Source organism: Oncorhynchus nerka, linkage group LG10 (genome assembly GCF_034236695.1).
Source record: "Oncorhynchus nerka isolate Pitt River linkage group LG10, Oner_Uvic_2.0, whole genome shotgun sequence".
Lineage (NCBI taxonomy): Eukaryota > Metazoa > Chordata > Actinopteri > Salmoniformes > Salmonidae > Oncorhynchus > Oncorhynchus nerka.
Genome location: NC_088405.1, coordinates 32625307 through 32649910, shown reverse-complemented (window position 1 = coordinate 32649910; position 24604 = coordinate 32625307). Strand labels below are relative to the sequence as shown.

Here is a 24604-nt window from a genome sequence, read left to right as displayed (position 1 = left end):
ACCCCCGATAAAGGAGTGGTTCTGCAGGTGATAACCACAGACTACTTCTCAGTTCCTATGCTTCCTGGCTGATGTTTTGGTCACTTTTGAATGCTGGCGGTGCTTTCACTCTCGTGGTAGCATGAGACGGCGTCTACAACCCACACAAGTGGCTCAGGTAGTGCAGCTCATCCAGGATGGCACATCAATACGAGCTGTGGCAAGAAGGTTTGCTGTGTCTGTCAGCGTAGTGTCCAGAGCATGGAGGCGCTACCAGGAGACAGGCCAGTACATCAGGAGACGTGGAGGAGGCCGTAGGAGGGTAACAACCCAGCAGCAGGACCGCAACCTCCGCCTTTGTGCAAGGAGGAGCAGGAGGAGCACTGACAAAGCCCTGCAAAATGACCTCCAGCAGGCCACAAATGTGCATGTGTCTGCTCAAACGGTCAGAAACCGACTCCATGAGGGTGGTATGAGGGTCCGACGTCCACAGGTGAGGGTTGTGCTTACAGCCCAATACCGTGCAGGACGTTTGGCATTTGCCAGAGAACACCAAGATTGGCAAATTCACCACTGGCGCCCTGTGCTCTTCACAGATGAAAGCAGGTTCACACTGAGCACATGTGACAGACGTGACAGAGTCTGGAGACGCCGTGGAGAACGTTCTGCTGCCTGCAACATCCTCCAGCATGACCGGTTTGGCGGTGTATCAGTCATGGTGTGTGGTGGCATTTCTTTGGGGGGCCGCACAGCCCTCCATGTGCTTGCCAGAGGTAGCCTGACTGCCATTAGGTACCGAGATGAGATCCTCAGACCCCTTGTGAGACCATATGCTGGTGCAGTTGGCCCTGGGTTCCTCCTAATGCAAGACAATGCTAGACCTCATGTGGCTGGAGTGTGTCAGCAGTTCCTGCAAGAGGAAGGCATTGATGCTATGGACTGGCCCGCCCGTTCCCCAGACCTGAATCCAATTGAGCACATCTGGGACATCATGTCTCGCTCCATCCACCAACGCCACGTTGCACCACAGACTGTCCAGGAGTTGGCGGATGCTTTAGTCCAGGTCTGGGAGGAGATCCCTCAGGAGACCATCCGCCACCTCATCAGGAGCATGCCCAGGCGTTGTAGGGAGGTCATACAGGCACGTGGAGGCCACACACACTACTGAGCCTCATTTTGACTTGTTTTAAGGACATTACATCAAAGTTGGATCAGCCTGTAGTGTGGTTTTCCACTTTAATTTTGAGTGTGACTCCAAATCCAGACCTGCATGGGTTGATAAATTTGATTTCCATTGATAAGTTTTGTGTGATTTTGTTGTCAGCACATTCAACTATGTAAAGAAAAAAGTATTTAATAAGAATATTTCATTCATTCAGATCTAGGATGTGTTATTTTAGTGTTCCCTTTATTTTTTTGAGCAGTGTATACAGTGCCTTGCGAAAGTATTCGGCCCCCTTGAACTTTGCGACCTTTTGCCACATTTCAGGCTTCAAACATAAAGATATAAAACTGTATTTTTTTGTGAAGAATCAACAACAAGTGGGACACAATCATGAAGTGGAACGACATTTATTGGATATTTCAAACTTTTTTAACAAATCAAAAATGGAAAAATTGGGCGTGCAAAATTATTCAGCCCCTTTACTTTCAGTGCAGCAAACTCTCTCCAGAAGTTCAGTGAGGATCTCTGAATGATCCAATGTTGACCTAAATGACTAATGATGATAAATACAATCCACCTGTGTGTAATCAAGTCTCCGTATAAATGCACTTGCACTGTGATAGTCTCAGAGGTCCGTTAAAAGCGCAGAGAGCATCATGAAGAACAAGGAACACACCAGGCAGGTCCGAGATACTGTTGTGAAGAAGTTTAAAGCCGGATTTGGATACAAAAATATTTCCCAAGCTTTAAACATCCCAAGGAGCACTGTGCAAGCGATAATATTGAAATGGAAGGAGTATCAGACCACTGCAAATCTACCAAGACCTGGCCGTCCCTCTAAACTTTCAGCTGATACAAGGAGAAGACTGATCAGAGATGCAGCCAAGAGGCCCATGATCACTCTGGATGAACTGCAGAGATCTACAGCTGAGGTGGGAGACTCTGTCCATAGGACAACAATCAGTCGTATATTGCACAAATCTGGCCTTTATGGAAGAGTGGCAAGAAGAAAGCCATTTCTTAAAGATATCCATAAAAAGTGTCGTTTAAAGTTTGCCACAAGCCACCTGGGAGACACACCAAACATGTGGAAGAAGGTGCTCTGGTCAGATGAAACCAAAATTGAACTTTTTGGCAACAATGCCAAACGTTATGTTTGGCGTAAAAGCAACACAGCTCATCACCCTGAACACACAATCCCCACTGTCAAACATGGTGGTGGCAGCATCATGCTTTGGGTCTGCTTTTCTTCAGCAGGGACAGGGAAGATGGTTAAAATTGATGGGAAGATGGATGGAGCCAAATACAGGACCATTCTGGAAGAAAACCTGATGGAGTCTGCAAAAGACCTGAGACTGGGACGGAGATTTGTCTTCCAACAAGACAATGATCCAAAACATAAAGCAAAATCTACAATGGAATGGTTCAAAAATAAACATATCCAGGTGTTAGAATGGCCAAGTCAAAGTCCAGACCTGAATCCAATCGAGAATCTGTGGAAAGAACTGAAAACTGCTGTTCACAAATGCTCTCCATCCAACCTCACTGAGCTCTAGCTGTTTTGCAAGGAGGAATGGGAAAAAATGTCAGTCTCTCGATGTGCAAAACTGATAGAGACATACTCCAAGCGACTTACAGCTGTAATCGCAGCAAAAGGTGGCGCTACAAAGTATTAACTTAAGGGGGCTGAATAATTTTGCACGCCCAATTTTTCCGTTTTTGATTTGTTAAAAAAGTTTGAAATATCCAATAAATGTCGTTCCACTTCATGAATGTGTCCCACTTGTTGTTGATTCTTCACAAAAAAATACAGTTTTATATCTTTATGTTTGAAGCCTGAAATGTGGCAAAAGGTCGCAAAGTTCAAGGGGGGCGAATACTTTCGCAAGGCACTGTATACAGTACCAGTCAAAAGTTTGGACACAGCTACTCATTCAAGGGTTTTTCTTAATTTTTTACTATTTTCTACATTGTAGAATAATAGTAAAGACATAAAAACTCTGAAATAACACATATAGAATCATGTAGTAACCAAAAAAGTGTTAAAAAAATAAAAACATATTTTATGTTTGAGAATCTTCAAAGAAGCCACCCTTTGCCTTGATGACAGCTTTGCACACTCTTGACATTCAGGTGTTTAACAGGTGTGCCTTGTTAAAAGTACATTTATTTCCCTCTTAATGTGTTTGAGCCAATCAGTTGTGTTGTGGCAAGGTGCGGCCGGTATACAAAAGATAGCCCTATTTGGTAAAAGACCAAGTCCTTATTATGGCAAGAACAGCTGAAATAAGCAAAGATAAACGACAGTCCATCATTACTTTAAGACATTAAGGTCAATCAATCTGGAACATTTCAAGAACTTTGAACGTTTCTTCAAGTGCAATTGCAAAAACCATCAAGCGCTATGATGAAACTGGCTCTCGTGAGAACCGCCACAGGAAAGGAAGACCCAGAGTTACATCTGCTGCAGACAATTAGTTCCTTGGAGTTACCAGCCTCAGAAATTGCAGACCAAAAAAATGCTTCACAGAGTTCAAGTAACAGACATATCTCAACATCAACTGTTTAGAGGAGACTGCATGAATCAGGTCTTCATGGTCAAATTGCTGCAAAGAAACCACTACTAAAGGACACCAATAAGAAGAAGAGACTTGCCTGGGCCAAGAAACACGAGCAAAGGACTTAGACCGGTGGAAATCTGTCCTTTGGTCTGATGAGTCTAAATTTGAGATTTTTGGTTCTAACCTCTGTGTCTTTGTGAGACGCAGAGTCGGTGAACGGATGATCTCCGCATGTGTGGTTCCCACCGTAAAGCATGGAGGAGGAGGTGTGATGGTGTGGGGGTGCATTGCTGGTGACACTGTCAGTGATTTGTTTAGAATTCAAGGCGCACGTAACCAGCATGGCTACCCCAGCATTCAGCAGCGATATGCCATCCCATCTGGTTTGTGCTTAGTGGGACTATCATTTGTTTTTCAATAGGACAATGATCCAAAACACACCTCCAGACTGTGTAAAGGCTATTTGACCAAGAAGGAGAGTGATGGAGTGCATGCATCAGATGACCTGGCCTCCACAATCACCTCACCTCAACCCAATTGAGATGGTTTGGAATGAGTTGGACCACAGAGTGATGGAAAAGCAGCCAACAAGTGCTCAGCATATATGGGAACTCCTTCAAGACTGTTGGAAAAGCATTCCAGGTGAAGCTGATTGAGAGAATGCCAATAGTGTGCAAAGCTGTCATCAAGGCAGGTGGCTACTTTGAAGAATCTAAAATCTCAAATATATTTTGATTTGTTTAATTAACACTTTTTTGGTTACTACATGACTCCATATGTGTTATTTCATATTTTTGATGTCTTCACTATTCTACAATATAGATAAAAGTAAAAATAAGAAAAAACCCTTGAATGAGTAGGTATGTCCAAACTTTTGACTGGTACTGTATATACATATTTATAATAATAATATAATACAGTAATATTAGACATGTATGTAAAACATTTACATTTGACATTTTAGTTATTTAGCAGATGTTCTTATCCAGAGCGACATACATTGAGTGCATTGATCCTAATAAATATACAGGATGCAAACCTTCCATTCCAGCTAAACAATGGATAGCGTTTTGCAAAAAAAAACTAAATTTTCATACACATCTAAAATCTATTCATGACAAATCTGAGAACAGTAATATTTTACACATGAAGGTATCCATAAGCAATCATTTCTGATGAAAAAACACAACAAAAATAGGTTGATATACTCTTCATTTCATTCAGAGGTATGCAAACACATGGCGTATTTAGTTGTTATTCATGTGTGTGTGTGTGTGTGTGTGTGTGTGTGTGTGTGTGTGTGTGTGTGTGTGTGTGTGTGTGTGTGTGTGCGTGGGTTCGTGCGTGGGTGGGTGTATTGTATGGCCTCTGTAAATCCACAGCCCAGACATTGAATTTGAGGTGCGTCTTGATTTTGACATCCCTCCGGAGGAAAAAGAATTCCTGAATAAGAGAAAGGTGCTAGTGGGTCAGGCCTTACAAAAGGAGTTGGGCCTCACCTCTCCCCCTGACCCTAAAAAGGTACATGGTGATGATTTTTATGCACTAATTTACACACCACACTAATTGCTGCTTATCAGCCATAATTTCAACACTAATGGAGACTGAATATTGATGCTGACCAAATTTGTTTGCCTTTTTTCAGTCTCATTGTTGTGGGGAAATTGTTCATTTCTACTGTGATGTGCAGATGTCATCCACTGTCATTACGAAACAAGTCTCAACAGAATGTGTTAAAACAGATTGACTGACAGATGGAAGATCCAACCAGAGATGTTGTTTGTCTTTCTTCCCCCAGTTGCCTGTTGTAGCTGTGGTTGGCTCAGGGGGAGGGACCAGAGCAATGACTGGCCTGTATGGCAGTCTGAAGGGGCTGCAGAGACTGGGCCTACTGGACGCAGTGAGCTACATCACTGGTGTGTCAGGCTCCACATGGTGAGCATGGCATTTATCTCCATCGCAATTAAATCTGCAGTATACTATAAACTGAATGAATTAATGCATGAATGAATGAATGAATGAGTGAATGAACGAACGAACAAACAAACAAACAAAAACTAACAAACAAACAAAAACTAACAAATAACATTTGTCACTTTGAATTTCCTTATGAGCTCAGACAGTTCTGGCTCACAGGTATTTTTACCCTATAATCTCTACTGTAACCTGTCTTCACTTACTACGTTTATACTACTGAGACTCCTACTTACAGTAAGTGACATAACACATTCCTGTTCAACAGGGCCTTATCCACCCTGTATCAGGAAGCAGATTGGTCACAGCGTGATATGGATGAGTCCATCTCGGCTATGGAGGAGGAAATCACCAAGAGTATCCTCAGTGCCTTCACCACTGAGAAGCTGCTGTACTACAAACACCAGATGGCAGAGAAAGAGAAGGAGGGACATATGGTGTCACTCATAGACATGTGGGGTCTGGTCATTGAGCACTGCCTTCATGGGAAGGTACAGCAGCCTACTGTACACTCATACTTTACAATACACACTGTACTAATCACACTGCAATAGGAAGAAGTTCCGCAAAAATGGTTTTGTCGCCTTTAATTACATTGAAACTATGAGATGTTTTTACTACAGACACACTATTATGTCTTTCGCACTGAGTTATGATACTTTACATAATGTGTTTTGTGAATTTGGTTACAGCAGCGTATTTTACAGATTGATTTCTCCCAATGATGTATATAAACCCTGGATTGCTGATGCTATTGGCCAGAGAGGCTTTGAAGCCATCAGTTGGCCATTTTGGTAGGAGCAGTCCTCAATGGGAATGAATGGAATTCTAAAGTATTTAAATTAAATGTTTCAAGGACAGAATTACATGTATTTAAGTATTTTTTGTTGTGGTGGGTACAGTAACATTACCAAGATGGAGGCACGGTGGTATCAACACAGCGCCCCCCTGTCCGTAATCTAGTGTATATATAAATCATTGGTGAGAACTCTAACAACCAAGAACCAACCTCTGTCTTCAGCCTATTCTGATTGCTAGAGTTTACCAGAGATTAATCTGATTAAATGAGAATAATCAAATAACAGGATTATTGCTGGTAGACACGGAACACAATAAAATGACTATAGGATCGAGCAGATCCAGAAACATGGGTAAATCAATCCTGTCAAAACAAAGCATGACTGACATGACTATTTGTTACGCCCGCTAAAGAAATGAGCCACCAAATCAGAAAAAAAACAGAGGGGCAGAATTTGCTCTCCACTTAGATAGTAGATTGGATGAGATGTACCCGACCTAGTATTAAACTTTGTAACTGTGTGGCGATCTAGATAGTCTTAATTATAGAGAGGCAGCTCTCTATTTGAATGGAGCAGGGCTGCTTTCTCAGTCAAGTCTCTCACACTCCACACTGTGGGTCTGGGAGTGTTTATCACCAGGTCTCTCTGATGTCACAGCAAGCCTTGCTCTGTGCTCAGTCAGCCACTTCAGCCTGTCTGTCTGTCACTACCCATGGAATGTGGGGATTGTGGTGCTTTAACTCCCTGCTATCAACCAACCACCATCTAGGATACAAACAACCCTTTCAGAATAGAATAAAGGTGGCAAAATTGTAGACATTAATAAATGCATTTCTATAGCTTCCAAAATATGGTTTACAATGGTGGGAGAGTGCCAAGATGGAGGCACGGTGGCTTCAACACAGCGCCCCACATTAGTGTTGTACATACTGTGTAAATCATTGATTTCTCCTGTGGGGTTTGTAGAAGAAAACCAGTACCCTGTCTGACCAGCAGAAGGCAGTATCAGAGGGCCAGAACCCTTTACCCATCTGTACTGCTGTCAACCTGAAGGACGGAGGGAAAGGCACCACAACAGAGTTTGGTAAAGCTGTTCGAGCAACTTATGTTTGATATGTATTTGAATGAAACCCAAACAATGGTCCACATGTTGAAGCAAGGAATATTGTAACACCATTTTGATGGTGTTAACTTATGTTATTTACATATCCTTATGAATCCAGTTACACACAAACGTTTTTGTAGTGGGAGGCAAGACATAGATAAAATGCCTTACAACCGATAGCAGTTGCAGTATAAATGACCTATAAATGTAATAATAACAGAACAATTGGTTTATCTTTCTATTCCTATCCTTTTAGAGTGGTGTGAGTTCACACCATATGAGGTGGGCTTCCCAAAGTATGGGGCCTATGTCCATGCGGAGGACTTTGGGAGTGAATTCTACCTTGGTCACCTGGTCAAGAAACATCCAGAGATATGTATCGCCTCTCTGCTTGGTGAGAGAACACTTACTTGTGTGTGTGTGCATGCGTTTCACACACACAGACAGACGGACGGACGGACGGACAGACGGACAGAGTTGAAGTCAGAAGTTTACATACACCTTAGCCAAATACATTTAAACTCAGTTATTCACAATTCCTGACATTTAATCCTAGTAAAAATTCCATGTCTTAGGTCAGTTAGGATCACCACTTTATTTTAAGAATGTGAAATAATAATAATAGTAGAGAGAGAGATTTATTTCAGCTTTTATTTTTTTCATCACATTCCCAGTGGTTCAGAAGTTTACATACACTCAATTAGTATTTGGTAGCATTGCCTTTAAATTGTTTAACTTGGGTCAAATGCTTTGGGTAGCCTTCCACAAGCTTCCCACAATAAGTTGGGTGAATTCTGGCCCATTCCTCCTGACAGAGCTGGTGTAACAGGTTTGTAGGCCTCCACACGCTTTTTCAGTTCTGCCCACACATTTTCTATAGGATTGAGGTCAGGGCTTTGTGATAGCCACTCCAATACCTTGACTTTGTTGTCCACAACTTTGGAAGTATGCTTGGGGTCATTGTCCATTTGGAAGACCCATTTGTGACCAAGCTTTTACTTCCTGACTGATGTCTTGAGATGTTGCTTCAATATATCCCAACCATTTTCCTACCTCATGTTGCCATCTATTTTGTGAAGTGCACCAGTCCCTCCTGCAGCAAAGCACCCCCACAACATGATGCTGCCACCCCCGTGCTTCATGGTTGGGATGGAGTTCTTCGGCTTGCAAGCCTCCCCCTTTTTCCTCCGAACATAACGATGGTCATTATGGCCAAACAGTTCTATTTTTGTTTCATCATACCTAAGGACATTTCTCCAAAAAGTACAATCTTTGTCCCCATGTGCAGTTGCAAACCATAGTCTGGCTTTTTTTATGGCGGTTTTGGAGCAGTGGCTTCTTCTTTCCTGAGAGGCCTTTCAGGTTATGTCAATATAGGACTCGTTTTACTGTGGATATAGATACTTTTGTACCTGTTTCCTCCAGCATCTTCACAAGGTCCTTTGCTGTTGTTTTGGGATTGATTTGCACTTTTCGTACCAAAGTACGTTCCTCTCTAGGAGACAGAACGCGTCTCCTTCCTGAGCGGTATGATGGCTGCGTGGTCCCATGGTGTTTATACTTGTGTACTATTGTTTGTACAGATGAACGTGGTACCTTCAGGCATTTGGAAATTGCTCGCAAGGATGAACTAGACTTGTGGAGGTCTACAGTTTTTTTTCTGAGGTCTTGGCTGATTTCTTTTGATTTTCTAATGACGTCAAGCAAAGAGTCACTGAGTTTGAAGGTAGGCCTTGAAATACATCCACAGGTACACCTCCAATTGACTCAAATGATGTCAATTAGCCTATCAGAAGCTTCTAAAGCCATGACATCATTTTCTGGAATTTTTCCAAGCTGTTTAAAGGCACAGTCAACTTAGTGTATGTAAACTTCTGACCCATTGGAATTGTGATACAGTAATTTTTTTGTAAAATAATCTGTCTGGAAACAATTGTTGGAAAAATTACTTGTGTCATGCACAAAGTAGATGTCCTAACCTACTTGACAAAACTATAGTTTGTTAACAAGAAATTTGTGGAGTGGTTGAAAAACTAGTTTTAATGACTCCAACCTAAGTGTATGTAAACTTCCGACTTCTACTGTATGTCACAATATACCTGCTACTAATGATCTATGGATTTCAATGTAAATGCAATACTTTCTACAGTGTGGGCACCTTTGCCTCTGTGTTGACAGGTCTTTGGAGCAGTGTCTTCTCTCTTAACCTGACCCAGCTTTGGGACTATGCAACTGGAGGTCAGACATCCTGGAGCACATGGCTGGGGGAAGAAGTCAACAAAATAGGTCTCTAACATGTTTATTTGGTATTTTGTATTTATTAGGATCCCCATTAGCCGCTGCATAAGTATTAGCTACTCTTCTTGGTGTCCACATAACATAATACATAATACAGAACATTATTAGTCAAGGACTGAAATATGTCACAAATAGCCTACAGTACATACACACACTATTATGTATAATATATAATATATATATATATATATACAATATTATGTATATTAGCCCAGTCAAAACTGTTCGCTGCTCTGGCCACCCAATGGTGGAACAAACTCCCTCACGACGCCAGGACAGCGGAGTCAATCACCACCTTCCGGAGACACCTGAAACCCCACCTCTTTCAGGAATACCTAGGATAGGATAAAGTAATCCTTCTCATCCCCCCCCCCTTAAAAGATTTAGATGCACTATTGTAAAGTGGCTGTTCCACTGGATGTCTTAAGGTGAACGCACCAATTTGTAAGTCGCTCTGGATAAGAGCGTCTGCTAAATGACTTAAATGTAAATGTAAATGTATAATATATAGTACAGTGCAAATTGCAGTACAATATATATAAAATGGCTCTGTCTTTGTGCAGTGAGGTGTTCTTTTATCTGTTTTTGAAACTGATTTTATTACTAGCTTGAGTTACCTGGGGTGGCAGAGTACCATGTAGTCATGGCTCGATTTCATACTGTGCGTTTCCCAGCCTCTGTTCGGGACCTGGGGACTATGAAGACTCTTCTGGTTGCATGTCTTGTGCTGTACCGATGAGATTCCGAACTGTGTGCCCACTGCTTGAGCCAGGAGAGACTGACATGCATGTTACTGACACTTTCCCTCCGTGTGCATCTAAATGCAATAGGTGCTGCTTTGTTCTGGACCAACTGCAATTGACCTATGTCCTTCTTTGCCGCACATGACCACACAGCTGGGCAGTAGTCCAGGTGCGACACAACTAGGGCTTGAAGGACCTGTCTGGTCTACTGAGACGTCAAGAAGGCAGAGCAACACCCTATCAAGGACAGACCTCGTCCCATTTTCGCAACCATTGAGTCTGTTTTGACCATGACAGCTTGCTATCTAGGGTTACACCAGGCAGTTTAGTTTCACCAATTTGCTCAATAGCCACATTATTCAATAATTGATCTAAACGAGGTTTAGCGTTGAGCAAGTGATTTGTCCCAAAAATGATGCTTTTAGTTTTTGATATATTTAGCACCAGCCTATTGCTAGTCACCCATTCTAAAACTGTCTGGAGAGCTATGTTAAGTGTCTAGGTTATTTATTTTACTGCTGCAGCTAACATACTGCTCTGCCAAACTCACAATAAACTCTGTGTGGCAATGTTTGAGTTGTTTGACACCACTCCGCTTCTTCCTCTAAAGAATTTGACAATGAACCAACCACCCTGGACACCTACCTCTTCAAGCCTATCACTAACACTGCCTCAGCGCTGACCAGCTTCTTTACCAGCCGGCCAGTCATCACTCAGATCTACAACTTCATGCGTGGGTTCTTCCTGCACCGGAACTACAATGACAACAGCAACTTTACATCCTGGAAAGGTGCCACTCATGAACCACCCGAACTGTTGCTGTTAATCCAAATTCAACATGGATTTACTCAAACACTGTTATACAGTGTGTGTGTGTGTGTGTGTGTGTGTGTGTGTGTGTGTGTGTGTGTGTGTGTGTGTGTGTGTGTGTGTGTGTGTGTGTGGCACCAGCAGTCTATTTATGCATTGTATTATTAATGCATGTCGATTCAGATTATGTTTGTGAAGTTTGTCTCCCAATCTTGCTGCAGATATGCATCCAGATGCCTTCCCCAACAGACTGACTCCAGCTGACCCCACACTCTACCTGGCGGACTCTGGGTTCTCCATCAACACAGGCTGTCCCCCTGTCTTGAGACCAGAGAGGGGTGTTGATATCATCATGTCCCTCAACTATTCGTGGTGTGAGGACCAATTCAAAGTAAATGGGTTGAGTTTATGAATAATACAAGAGTGAACTTAATTTTCCAGATCCACACTAGGCCAGAAGGTGCATATGACTTGTAACTGCCATACACAGTGTTTGAATTGTCTGACTGACATCTCTTTAATCGATCTACCAGGTCCTCAAGAGGACTGAGGTTTACTGCAAAGACCACAGCATCCCCTTCCCCCGCATTGACTTCAGCAGCCTGGAGGGACAGCCCCTGAAAGAGCTCTACGTCTTTGAGGATGAGGAAAACCCCAAGGCTCCCATAGTCCTTCACTTCCCTTTAGTCAACATCTCATTCAAAGAGTTCAAGGCTCCTGGTAAGCACTGTCAGGATTATCATAATTGTAAAAGAAGCAGAGGTAGTCAATGACCTACTGTAGCTAGCTAATGGCTCAAGCTGTCAATATGCCATTCGCCCTGTGCCTGTCAATCAAATCAATATTCTGTCAATTTTCAATGTTGTGTGCTTTAGAGATCAGGGCCAAAAATCATTGGCATAAACCTTTGTATCGTATTGTATTGTATTGGACTGGATTGTATTGCACTTTGTTGATATTGTTAGTTAAACTATAGTTTGATGTTTGTTCGTTTAATGTTTAAGGCTGACGGTATTGTTATGTTCTCATTCTGAAGGTGTGGCACGTAAGGGTGAGGAGGAGAGGAAGGCAGGGGATGTTGACATTAGCTCAAGCAGCTCCCCCTACCTCACTAAACATCTCACCTACACAGCAAAGGACTTCCGAGCACTGACAGACCTTACCTCATACAACATCCAGAACAACAAGGAGCAGATCCTCCAGGCTCTCGGGAAGGTCCTCGAAAGGAAGGTGCCTGTGGAAGAATCAGACCACCATGAGCAGCACTCATATCATTGACAGGGGCCCCTCCATGGAGGAAGAGAGAGAACAACATGCATACAGAGCAGATTTAGAGGAGCAACTCTAGCCATAATTTCTTGGTGGTGCGTCCTAAGCCGTGTTTCTAAAGGTTTAAAGGGGTGAATTCATTTTGTTGTAACTTTGAGTTCTTGTTTCCGAGCTCGTGGGTTGTTTTTCTAGACGGTCTTTTTTTACATTCTACCTTTATGAACCTTACTGTATGTTTCATATTATGAATTGTATCTTGTTGAGTTCATTTTAGCACAGAACTCCTGTGTGTTTATACACACATAGTATTTTCTATCTTGGAGGTTATTCTGGAGACACATGTAACCACGTTAAATCGTATTTCTTGATAGTCATTTACTCTGCTTTATTATGTACCATGTCTGTATACTGTTGTTTGAAAGTGAATTAATTCATGACTAATAAATCTATTAGTTGATTTGAGTTAATGCATTCCTCGTTTATAGAGTAACTCTTTGAATGGCTATTTTCATAAGTTAGTAATGGTTACTCTTGAATTGGCTAATTGCACACACAATAATGCTTCGAGATCCTCACAGAGTACACCTTCAAAACACTGTCAAATAAGTGTCACACCAAAGCATCACTCACAGGAAAAATAACTGTTTACAAAGTGGTTCTTTAACACAGGCGTCTTTCGAAATGATAGAAAGCTTGGCATCTGTCCCAGAGCAAATGAGACTTCTAAACATTATGTGTTTGGTGGTAAAGACCGAGAGCAGGCTCATTGGAAATAACTTCACGATCCGAGCTCTGTCTTGAGACTCATAATATGGGAATTAGATTGTGTTAATGGCACTGGGTCCAGCATACAGCATTGTATCTAAAGGATTGAATAGAAATCGTACACAACTCATCATAATGCAACTATAGACTTGATGGAAAATGTATATTTTCAGCACTCCAGATTTTCAAATGCTTTTGCTATTGACCTAACTTTAGAGATTAATTCCTTCAAAGTGGTGCAGGTGGTAAAATGCAATTCTCTGGTGATGTGAGAACACATGATGGCCTATGCTTGTGACATTGCTGATACTTCAGTCAAGGTCCAGAGGATGGAAAAATAAATCACCTAAATAAACGGATTGAATTGAGATTCCCTCCGCAAGCCAATCAAACAAGCGAAATGTCAGCATAGAGACAAAGTGGAGTCGCAATTCAACGGCTCAGACACAAGAGGTATGTGGCAGGGTCTACAGTCAATCACGGATTACAAAATGAAAACCAGCCCCGTCACGGACCAGGATGTCTTGCTCCCAGGCAGACTAAATAACTTTTTTGCCCGCTTTGAGGACAATACAGTGCCACTGACATGGCCTGCAACCAAAACATGCGGCCTCTCCTTCACTGCAGCCGAGGTGAGTAAAACATTTAAACGTGTTAACCCTCGCAAAGCTGCAGGCCCAGACGGCATCCCCAGCCGCGCCCTCAGAGCATGCGCAGACCAGCTGGCTGGTGTGTTTACGGACATATTCAATCAATCCCTATCCCAGTCTGCTGTTCCCACATGCTTCAAGAGGGCCACCATTGTTCCTGTTCCCAAGAAAGCTAAGGTAACTGAGCTAAACGACTACCGCCCCGTAGCACTCACTTCCGTCATCATGAAGTGCTTTGAGAGACTAGTCAAGGACCATATCACCTCCACCCTACCTGACACCCTAGACCCACTCCAGTTTGCTTACCGCCCAAATAGGTCCACAGACGATGCAATCTCAACCACACTGCACACTGCCCTAACCCATCTGGACAAGAGGAATACCTATGTGAGAATGCTGTTTATCGACTACAGCTCGGCATTTAACACCATAGTACCCTCCAAGCTCGTCATCAAGCTTGAGACCCTGGGTCTCGACCCCGCCCTGTGCAACTGGGTACTGGACTTCCTGACGGGCCGACCCCAGGTGGTGAGGGTAGGCAACAACATCTCCACCCCGCTGATCCTCAACACTGGGGCCCCACAAGGGTGCGTTCTGAGCCCTCTCCTGTACTCCCTGTTCACCCACGACTGCGTGGCCACGCACGCTTCCAACTCAATCATCAAGTTTGCGGACGACACAACAGTGGTAGGCTTGATTACCAACAACGACGAGACGGCCTACAGGGAGGAGGTGAGGGCCCTCGGAGTGTGGTGTCAGGAAAATAACCTCACAGTCAACGTCAACAAAACTAAGGAGATGATTGTGGACTCCCCTATCCACATCGATGGAACAGTAGTGGAGAGGGTAGCAAGTTTTAAGTTCCTTGGCATACACATCACAGACAAACTGAATTGGTCCACCCACACAGACAGCATCGTGAAGAAGGCGCAGCAGCGCCTCTTCAACCTCATAACCGAGAGCATCCTGGCGGGCTGTATCACCGCCTGGTACGGCAACTGCTCCGCCCACAACCGTAAGGCTCTCCAGAGGGTAGTGAGGTCTGCACAACGCATCACCGGGGGCAAACTACCTGCCCTCCAGGACACCTACACCATCCGATGTTACAGGAAGGCCATAAAGATCATCAAGGACAACAACCACCCGAGCCACTGCCTGTTCACCCCGCTATCATCCAGAAGGCGAGGTCAGTACAGGTGCATCAAAGCTGGGACCGAGAGACTGAAAAACAGCTTCTATCTCAAGGCCATCAGACTGTTAAACAGCCACCACTAACATTGAGTGGCTGCTGCCAACACACTGACTCAACTCCAGCCACTTTAATAATGGGAATTGATGGGAAATGATGTAAAATATATCACTAGCCACTTTAAACAATGCTACCTAATATAATGTTTACATACCCTACATTATTAATCTCATATGTATACGTATATACTGTACTCTATATCATCTACTGCATCTTTATGTAATACATGTATCACTAGCCACTTTAACTATGCCACTTTGTTTACATACTCATCTCATATGCATATACTGTTCTCGATACCATCTACTGCATCTTGCCTATGCCGCTCTGTACCATCACTCATTCATATATCTTTATGTACATATTCTTTTTCCCCTTACACTTGTGTGTATAAGACAGTAGTTTTGGAATTGTTAGTTAGATTACTTGTTGGTTATTACTGCATTGTCGGAACTAGAAGTACAAGCATTTCGCTACACTCGCATTAACATCTGCTAACCATGTGTATGTGACAAATAACATTTGATTTGATTTGATTTTGATTTAACTGCACTGCCCACAACCAAAAGGCTCTCCGGACAGTGGTGCGGTCTGCACAACACATCACCGGGGGCAAATTACCTGCCCTCCAGGACACCTACACCACCCGATGTCACAGGAAGGCCAAAAAGATCATCAAGGACAACAACCACCCGAGCCACTGCCTGTTCACCCAGCTACCATCCAGAAGGCGAGGTCAGTACAGGTGCATCAAAGCTGGGACCGAGAGACTGAAAAACAGCTTCAATCTCAAGGCCATCAGACTGTTAAATAGCTATCACTAGCACAGAGAGTCTGCTGCCTACATACAGACTTGAAATCATTGGCCACTTTAATAAATGGATCACTACTCACTTTAATAATGTTTACATATCTTGCATTACTCATCCCATACAGTTCAAGTCGGAAGTTGACATACACTTAAGTTGGAGTCATTAAAACTTGTTTTTCAACCACTCCACAAATTTCTTGTTAACAAACTATAGTTTTGGCAAGTCCGTTGGGACATCTACTTTCTGCATGACACAAGTCATTTTTCCAACAATTGTTTCCAGACAGATTATTTCACTTATAATTAACTGTATCACAATTCCAATGGGTCAGAAGTTTACATACACTAAGTTGACTGTGCCTTTAAACAGCTTGGAAAATTCCAGAAAATGATGTCATGGCTTTAGAAGCTTCTGATAGGCTAATTGACATTATTTGAGTCAATTGGAGGTGTACCTGTGGATGTATTTCAAGGCCTACCTTCAAACTCAGTGCCTCTTTGCTTGACGTCATTAGAAAATCAAATGGGGAAATCAAAAGAAATCAGACAAGACCTGTAGACCTCCACAAGTCTAGTTCCTCCTTGCGAGCAATTTCCAAAAGCCTGAAGGTACCACGTTCATCTGTACAAACGATAGTACGCAAGTATAAACACCATGGGACCACGCAGCCATCATACCGCTCAGGAAGGAGACGCGTTCTGTCTCCTAGAGAAAAAACGTACTTTGGTGCGAAAAGTGCAAATCAATCCCAGAACAACAGCAAAGGACCTTGTGAAGATGCTGGAGGAAACAGCTACAAAAGTATCTACAGTGGGGCAAAAAAGTATTTAGTCAGCCACCAATTGTGCAAGTTCTCCCACTTAAAAAGATGAGAGAGGCCTGTAATTTTCATCATAGGTACACTTCAACTATGACAGACAAAATGAGAGAAAAAAATCCAGAAAATCACATTGTAGGATTTTTTATGAATTTATTTGCAAATTATGGTGGAAAATAAGTATTTGGTCACCTACAAACAAGCAAGATTTCTGGCTCTCACAGACCTGTAACTTCTTCTTTAAGAGGCTCCTCTGTCCTCCACTCGTTACCTGTATTAATGGCACCTGTTTGAACTTGTTATCAGTATAAAAGACACCTGTCCACAACCTCAAACAGTCACACTCCAAACTCTACTATGGCCAAGACCAAAGAGCTGTCAAAGGACACCAGAAACAAAATTGTAGACCTGCACCAGGCTGGGAAGACTGAATCTGCAATAGGTAAGCAGCTTGATTTGAAGAAATCAACTGTGGGAGCAATTATTAGGAAATGGAAGACCTACAAGACCACTGATAATCTCCCTCGATCTGGGGCTCCACACAAGATCTCACCCCGTGGGGTCAAAATGATCACAAGAACGGTGAGCAAAAATCCCAGAACCACACGGGGGGACCTAGTGAATGACCTGCAGAGAGCTGGGACCAAAGTAACAAAGCCTACCATCAGTAACACACTACGCCGCCAGGGACTCAAATCCTGCAGTGCCAGATGTGTCCCCCTGCTTAAGCCAGTACATGTCCAGGCCCGTCTGAAGTTTGCTAGTGAGCATTAGGATGATCCAGAAGAAGATTGGGAGAATGTCATATGGTCAGATGAAACCAAAATATAACTTTTTGGTAAAAACTCAACTCGTCGTGTTTGGAGGACAAAGAATGCTGAGTTGCATCCAAAGAACACCATACCTACTGTGAAGCATGGGGGTGGAAACATCATGCTTTGGGGCTGTTTTTCTGAAAAGGGACCAGGACGACTGATCCGTGTAAAGGAAAGAATGAATGGGGCCATGTATCGTAAGATTTTGAGTGAAAACCTCCTTCCATCAGCAAGGGCATTGAAGATGAAACGTGGCTGGGTCTTTCAGCATGACAATGATCCCAAACACACCGCCCGGGCAACGAAGTTGTTATTGACCAAATACTTATTTTCCACCATAATTTGCAAATAAATTCATTAAAAATCCTACAATGTGATTTTCTGGATTTTTTTTCTCGTTTTGTCTGTCATAGTTGAAGTGTACCTATGATGAAAATTACAGGCCTCTCTCATCTTTTTAAGTGGGAGAACTTGCACAATTGGTGGCTGACTAAATACTTTTTTTGCCCCACTGTATATCCACAGTAAAACGAGTCCTATCTTGACATAACCTGAAAGGCCGCTCAGCAAGGAAGAAGCCACTGCTCCAAAACCGCCATAAAAAAGCCAGACTCTGGTTTGCAACTGCACATGGGGACAAAGATGGTACTTTTTGGAGAAATGTCCTCTGGTCTGATGAAACAAAAATAGAACTGTTTGGCCATAATGACCATCGTTATGTTTGGAGGAAAAGGGGGGAGGCTTGCAAGCCGAAGAACTCAATCCCAACCGTGAAGCACGGGGGTGGCAGCATCATGTTGTGGGGGTGCTTTGCTGTAGGAGGGACTGGTGCACTTCACAAAATAGATGGCATCATGAGGAGGAAAATTAGGTTGATATATTGAAGCAACATCTCAAGACATCAGTCAGGAAGTTAAGCATACTTCCCAAGTTGTGGACAACAAAGTAAAGGTATTGGAGTGGCCATCACAAAGCCCTGACCTCAATCCTATAGAAAATTTGTGGGCAGAACTGAAAAAGCATGTGTGAGCAAGGTGGCCTACAAACCTGACTCAGTTACACCAGCTCTGTCAGGAGGAATGGGCCAATATTCACCCAACTTATTGTGGGAAGCTTGTGGAAGGCTACCCAAAACGTTTGACCCAAGTTAAAGAATTTAAAGGCAATGCTACAAAATACTAATTGAGTGTATGTAAACTTATGACCCACTGGGAATGTGATGAAAGAAATAAAAGCTGAAATAAATTATTCTCTCTGCTATTATTCTGATATGTCACATTCTTAAAATAAAGTGGTGATCCTAACTGACTTAAGACATGGCATTTTTACTAGGATTAAATGTCAGGAATTGTGAAAAACTGAGTTTAAATGTATTTGGCTAAGGTGTATGTAAACTTCCGACTTCAACTGTATGTATATACTGTATTTTATACCATCTATTGCATCTTGCCTATGCCACTCTGCCATTGCTCATCCATATATTAATATGTATATATTCTTATTCCATTCCTTTACTTAGATTTGTGTGTATTATGTAGTTGTTGTGGAATTGTTAGATTACATGTTAGATATTGCTGCGCTGTAGGAACTAGAAGCACAAGCATTTCGCTACCCTCGCAATAACATCTACTAACCATGTGTATGTGACCAATACAATTTGATTTGATTTGATACAAATGTATACCTTATTTGATCAATTCCTGACATGTTCTACCCAAGTATGAGAACATTGGCAACGAACAAAGAGTTTAAAATACTGTGGCCCCACCAGGCTAGAAGCTGAGGCTATAGCAATCATCCAACATCAAGAAGCACGTCACCTAATTCAAACAACAGCTGACTTACTTCACTAATAAAAGGTTTGTCTGAGAGTATATGTCTGCTCCAGACATAAGAATGTGAGCAGCCCGAATGCCGCCTTACTTGGCCGTTAAGCCACCTATCAGAGCCTTGTGATTCTGAAACTCACTGATCTCTGTTTATACCAGCCTTAATTTCAGCTAAATATTTACAAAGCTAACATTGACCAGACATTAGCTGTTAACACAATAGGTTGTTTTATATGGTAAGAGCTCTTGTAGCTTTCTCCAGGTTTACTACTCACATACTGGGATGTGTTCGGACAGTATGTACAAAACATACAGTGCAAGGTTTACATTGAACAGTCGTTGATAATGGTTGAGGGACAAGCTATCGGTGTTGAGAGTATTCAAGCTATGGAATAATGCACACTATAATTAAGTAATTCATTGTTGAGTACAAATGAAACACTTTTATGGTGATTGGGATCAATTATCCACCAGACTGATCAATTGCGATTGTAGACGTAGTGTGACACAGCATGTCACAGACTACAGCAATGTCTGTGTATGATCCTATCAATTGATCATTATTCATTGGACCATTGTATGATTGTATGATGCTCAAATGTGTGTGATGACCATACAGATAGTGCAGCAAGTTTCACAGTAAGACCACTCCTCATCTGAATTATTGTACAGTAGGCCTATATGTACGCCCACTGGAGGATGTTTTGCAGAAGTAGTGTCATGGGGTCTAAACTCTTAATGGTTTGGTATTCACCTGGAGAGTAGCCTATATAGTCAGGCTCAGAGAACTCACATGGTCAAATGTGTCCACTTACCTCTTAGGCCAGGTAAGGCTTCTTCTTAGGCCTAACAATTTTCTTACAATTGTCTGCTTTAACCTTTTACTGCAGTGGGCTAAATCAGGGTCACACAGAGTGTTTATTGGTAGTCTTAAGCAAATCTACTTTGAAACAAAAGTATACACCTCATACACATGGTTATGGGTTTTAAAAAAGTACCATGTCAGATTACATTTTTAGTTTGCATCCCAATATTACACAGTATATATATCACAGAAGACTGAAATACAGTATAACAAAACCATTATGGTATCCACTTTTGTGTTACCATGTATTATTATTATGGGTCTCGTCCCTTTGTATTATTATTACGGGTCTCATCCCCTGTATTATTATTACGGGTCTCATCCCCTGTATTGTTATTACGGGTCTCGTCCCCTGTATTATTATTACGGGTCTCATCCCCTGTATTATTATTACGGGTCATGTCCCCTGTATTGTTATTACGGGTCTCGTCCCCTGTATTGTTATTACGGGTCTCGTCCCCTGTATTGTTATTACGGGTCTCGTCCCCTGTATTGTTATTACGGGTCTCGTCCCTTTGTATTGTTATTACGGGTCTCGTCCCCTGTATTGTTATTACGGGTCTCGTCCCCTGTATTATTATTACGGGTCTCGTCCCCTGTATTATTATTACGGGTCTCGTCCCCTGTATTGTTATTACGGGTCTCGTCCCCTGTATTGTTATTACGGGTCTCGTCCCCTGTATTGTTATTACGGGTCTCGTCCCCTGTATTATTATTACGGGTCTCGTCCCCTGTATTATTATTACGGGTCTCGTCCCCTGTATTGTTATTACGGGTCTCGTCCCCTGTATTGTTATTACGGGTCTCGTCCCCTGTATTGTTATTACGGGTCTCGTCCCCTGTATTGTTATTACGGGTCTCGTCCCCTGTATTGTTATTACGGGTCTCGTCCCCTGTATTGTTATTACGGGTCTCGTCCCCTGTATTGTTATTACGGGTCTCGTCCCCTGTATTGTTATTACGGGTCTCGTCCCCTGTATTGTTATTACGGGTCTCGTCCCGTGTATTGTTATTACGGGTCTCGTCCGTGTATTGTTATTACGGGTCTCGTCCCTGTATTGTTATTACGGGTCTCGTCCCTGTATTGTTATTACGGGTCTCGTCCCCTGTATTATTATTACGGGTCTCGTCCCCTGTATTGTTATTACGGGTCTCGTCCCCTGTATTGTTATTACGGGTCTCGTCCCGTGTATTTATTAGAGGTTTCCACCTCGCGCTTGGTTTGGGTTACAGCACTGTGTTATATACAGTTGAAGTCTGACGTTTACATACACCTTAGCCAAATACATTTAAACTCAGTTTTTTTTTATCCTAGTAAAAATTCCATGTCTTAAATCAGTTAGGATCACCACTTTATTTTTAAGAATGATTTATTTCAGCTTGTATTTCTTTCATCACATTCCCAGTGGGTCAGAAGTTTACATACACTCAATTAGTATTTGGTAGCATTGCCTTTAAATTGTTTAACTTGGGTCAAACATTTCGGGTAGCCTTCCACAAGCTTCCCACAATAAGTTGGGTGAATTTTGGCCCATTCCTCCTGACAGAGCTGGAGTAACTGAGTCAGGTTCTTAGGCCTCCTTGCTCGCACACGCCTTTTCAGTTCTGCCCAAAAATGTCCTATAGGATTGAGGTCAGGGCTTTGTGATGGCCACTCCAATAACTTTGTTGTCCTTAAGCCATTTTGCCACAACTTTGGAAGTATGCTTTGGGTCATTGTCCATTTGGAACACCCATTTGCGACCAAGCTTTAACTTCCTGACCGATGTCTTGAGATGTTGCTTCAATATATCCACATAATTTTCCTTCCTGATGATGCCATCTATCTTGTGAAGTGCACCAGTCCCTCCTGCAGCAAAGCACCACCACAACATGATGCTGCCACCCCCGTGCTTGGGATGGTGATCTTTGGCTTGCAAGCCTCCCCCTTTTCCTCCGAACATAACGATGGTCATTATGGCCATTATGTTATATTTTTGTTTTATCAGACCAGAAGACATTTCTCTAAAAGTACGATCTTTGACCTGATGTGCCGTTGCAAACCGTAGTCTTTTTATGGAGGTTTTGGAGCAGTGGCTTCTTCCTTGCTGAGTTGCCTTTCAGGTTATGTTGATATTGGACTTGTTTTACTGTGGATATAGATACTTTTGTACCTGTTTCTTCCAGCATCTTCACAAGGTCCTTTGCTGTTGTTCTGGGATTGATTTGCACTTTTCGCATCAAAGTACGTTCCTCTCTAGGAGACAGAACGCGTCTCCTTCCTGAGCGGTATGATGGCTGCGTGGTCACATGGTGTTTATACTCGTGTACTATTGTTTGTACAGATGAACGTGGTACCTTCAGGCATTTGGAAATTGCTCGCAAGGATGAACTAAACTGGTGGAGGTCTACAGTTTTTTTTCTGAGGTCTTGGCTGATTTCTTTTGCTTTTTACCTTTATTTAACTAGGCAAGTCAGTTAAGAACAAATTCTTATTTTCAACGACGGCCTAGGCACAGTGGGTTAACTGCCTGTTCAGGGGCAGAACGATAGATTTGTACCTTGTCCGCTCCGGGATTTGAACTTGCAACCTCAACCTAGTCCAACACTCTAACCACTAGGCTACTCTGCCGCCCCTGTCAAGCAAAGAGGCACTGAGTTTGAAGGTAGGTCTTGAAATAGTCTATCGGTAAATAGCCCATCCATTTTTACCTACCTCATCCCCATACTGTTTTTATTTATTTTATGTTATGCTCTTTTGCACACCAATATCTCTACCTGTACATGACCATCTGATCATTTATCACTCCAGTGTTAATCTGCAAAATTGTAATTATTCGCCTACCTCCTCATGCCTTTTGCACACAATGTATATAGACTCTCCTTTTTTCTACTGTATTATTGACTTGTTAATTGTTTACTCCATGTGTAACTCTGTGTTGTCTGTTCACACTGCTATGCTTTATCTTGGCCAGGTCGCAGTTGCAAATGAGAACTTGTTCTCAACTAGCCTACCTGGTTAAATAAAGGTGAAATAAAAAAATAAAAATAAAAATACATCCACAGGTACACCTCCAATTGACTCAAATGATGTCAATTTGCCTATCAGAAGCTTCTAAAGCCATGAAATCATTTTCTGGAATTTTCCAAGCTGTTTAAAGGCACAGTCAACTTAGTGTATGTAAACTTCTGACCGATGGGAATTTTGATTCAGTTAATTATAAGTAAAATAATTTGTCTGTAAACAATTGTTGGAAAAATTACAAAGTAGATGGCCTAACCGACTTGCCAAAACTATAGTTTGTTAACAAGAAATTTGTGGAGTGGTTGAAAAACGAGTTTTAATGACTCCAACCTAAGTGTATGTAAACTTCCGACTTCAACTGTATATACGTGTTTGTTTTGGGCTTTGTCCCTGTCATTTTCATGACGTACTCTATTTTGGACAGAGAAATAAAATCCCTCTATTTCGTATTCCTGCGCCTGTCTCCTACATTATACAACATGACATGAAGAATAAGAAAAAACTAGTCTGAGAATAAACCCTTTGTTGGCTCCTACCCGTACTCAATCCCGTATCCCCGCATAGGGCAGCAACAAAGGCTCCTACCCATAGAAGGTTCTTCATTGCCTGTCTCACAAAATCGGACAACCGTGAACCCCGTTCACATGATGAAGCACCTTGTTTGAGACTTTAAAACACACACCCATCCATGCAGTCCTTTCGGACCTTGGCAACAGTCTCAAAAGACTTTGAAGTGACCGTCTGACATTGTGCACCTTTTAATGTGATTTGTTGGATTAAACAGGACATGATTAATTGAAAGCTAAATACAAACATTTAGAGTATATTTCTTGCTTCGCAGAAGGCTCTTTGTTCAGATGTAGGATCTTAATTTGATCACTCTGTTGCAGAACATTTCTGCAATGCAGGAAATGTAAAACTTATAGGTGTATCTGCGGTTTAAAAAGGCTTCTGAAGTTTGTAATTTCCGCTTTTAAATGTTCCCTTACACAAAATGTATCAACCAGAGGAGGCTGGTGGGAGGAGCTATACGGGCTGATTGTAGTGGCTGGAATGGAATCAATGAAATGGAGTCAAACACATTGTTTCAATGT

General features: G+C 42.3%; 1 protein-coding gene across 1 annotated transcript in view; it reads left to right on the top strand.

Moving 5' to 3' along the window:
* Nucleotides 1–13175, top strand: part of LOC115136344 (cytosolic phospholipase A2 zeta-like) — a 29373-nt gene extending 16198 nt beyond the window's left edge. Inside the window, exons 11-20 of the mRNA XM_029671934.1 lie at nt 5088–5226; nt 5504–5640; nt 5948–6170; nt 7446–7563; nt 7841–7978; nt 9763–9870; nt 11236–11415; nt 11657–11826; nt 11969–12155; nt 12472–13175. Of these exons, the coding sequence (XP_029527794.1) occupies nt 5088–5226; nt 5504–5640; nt 5948–6170; nt 7446–7563; nt 7841–7978; nt 9763–9870; nt 11236–11415; nt 11657–11826; nt 11969–12155; nt 12472–12713 (1642 nt within the window). The 3' untranslated portion in view covers nt 12714–13175. The remainder of the gene's footprint in view (nt 1–5087; nt 5227–5503; nt 5641–5947; nt 6171–7445; nt 7564–7840; nt 7979–9762; nt 9871–11235; nt 11416–11656; nt 11827–11968; nt 12156–12471) is intronic.
* Nucleotides 13176–24604: the final 11429 nt, after the last annotated feature.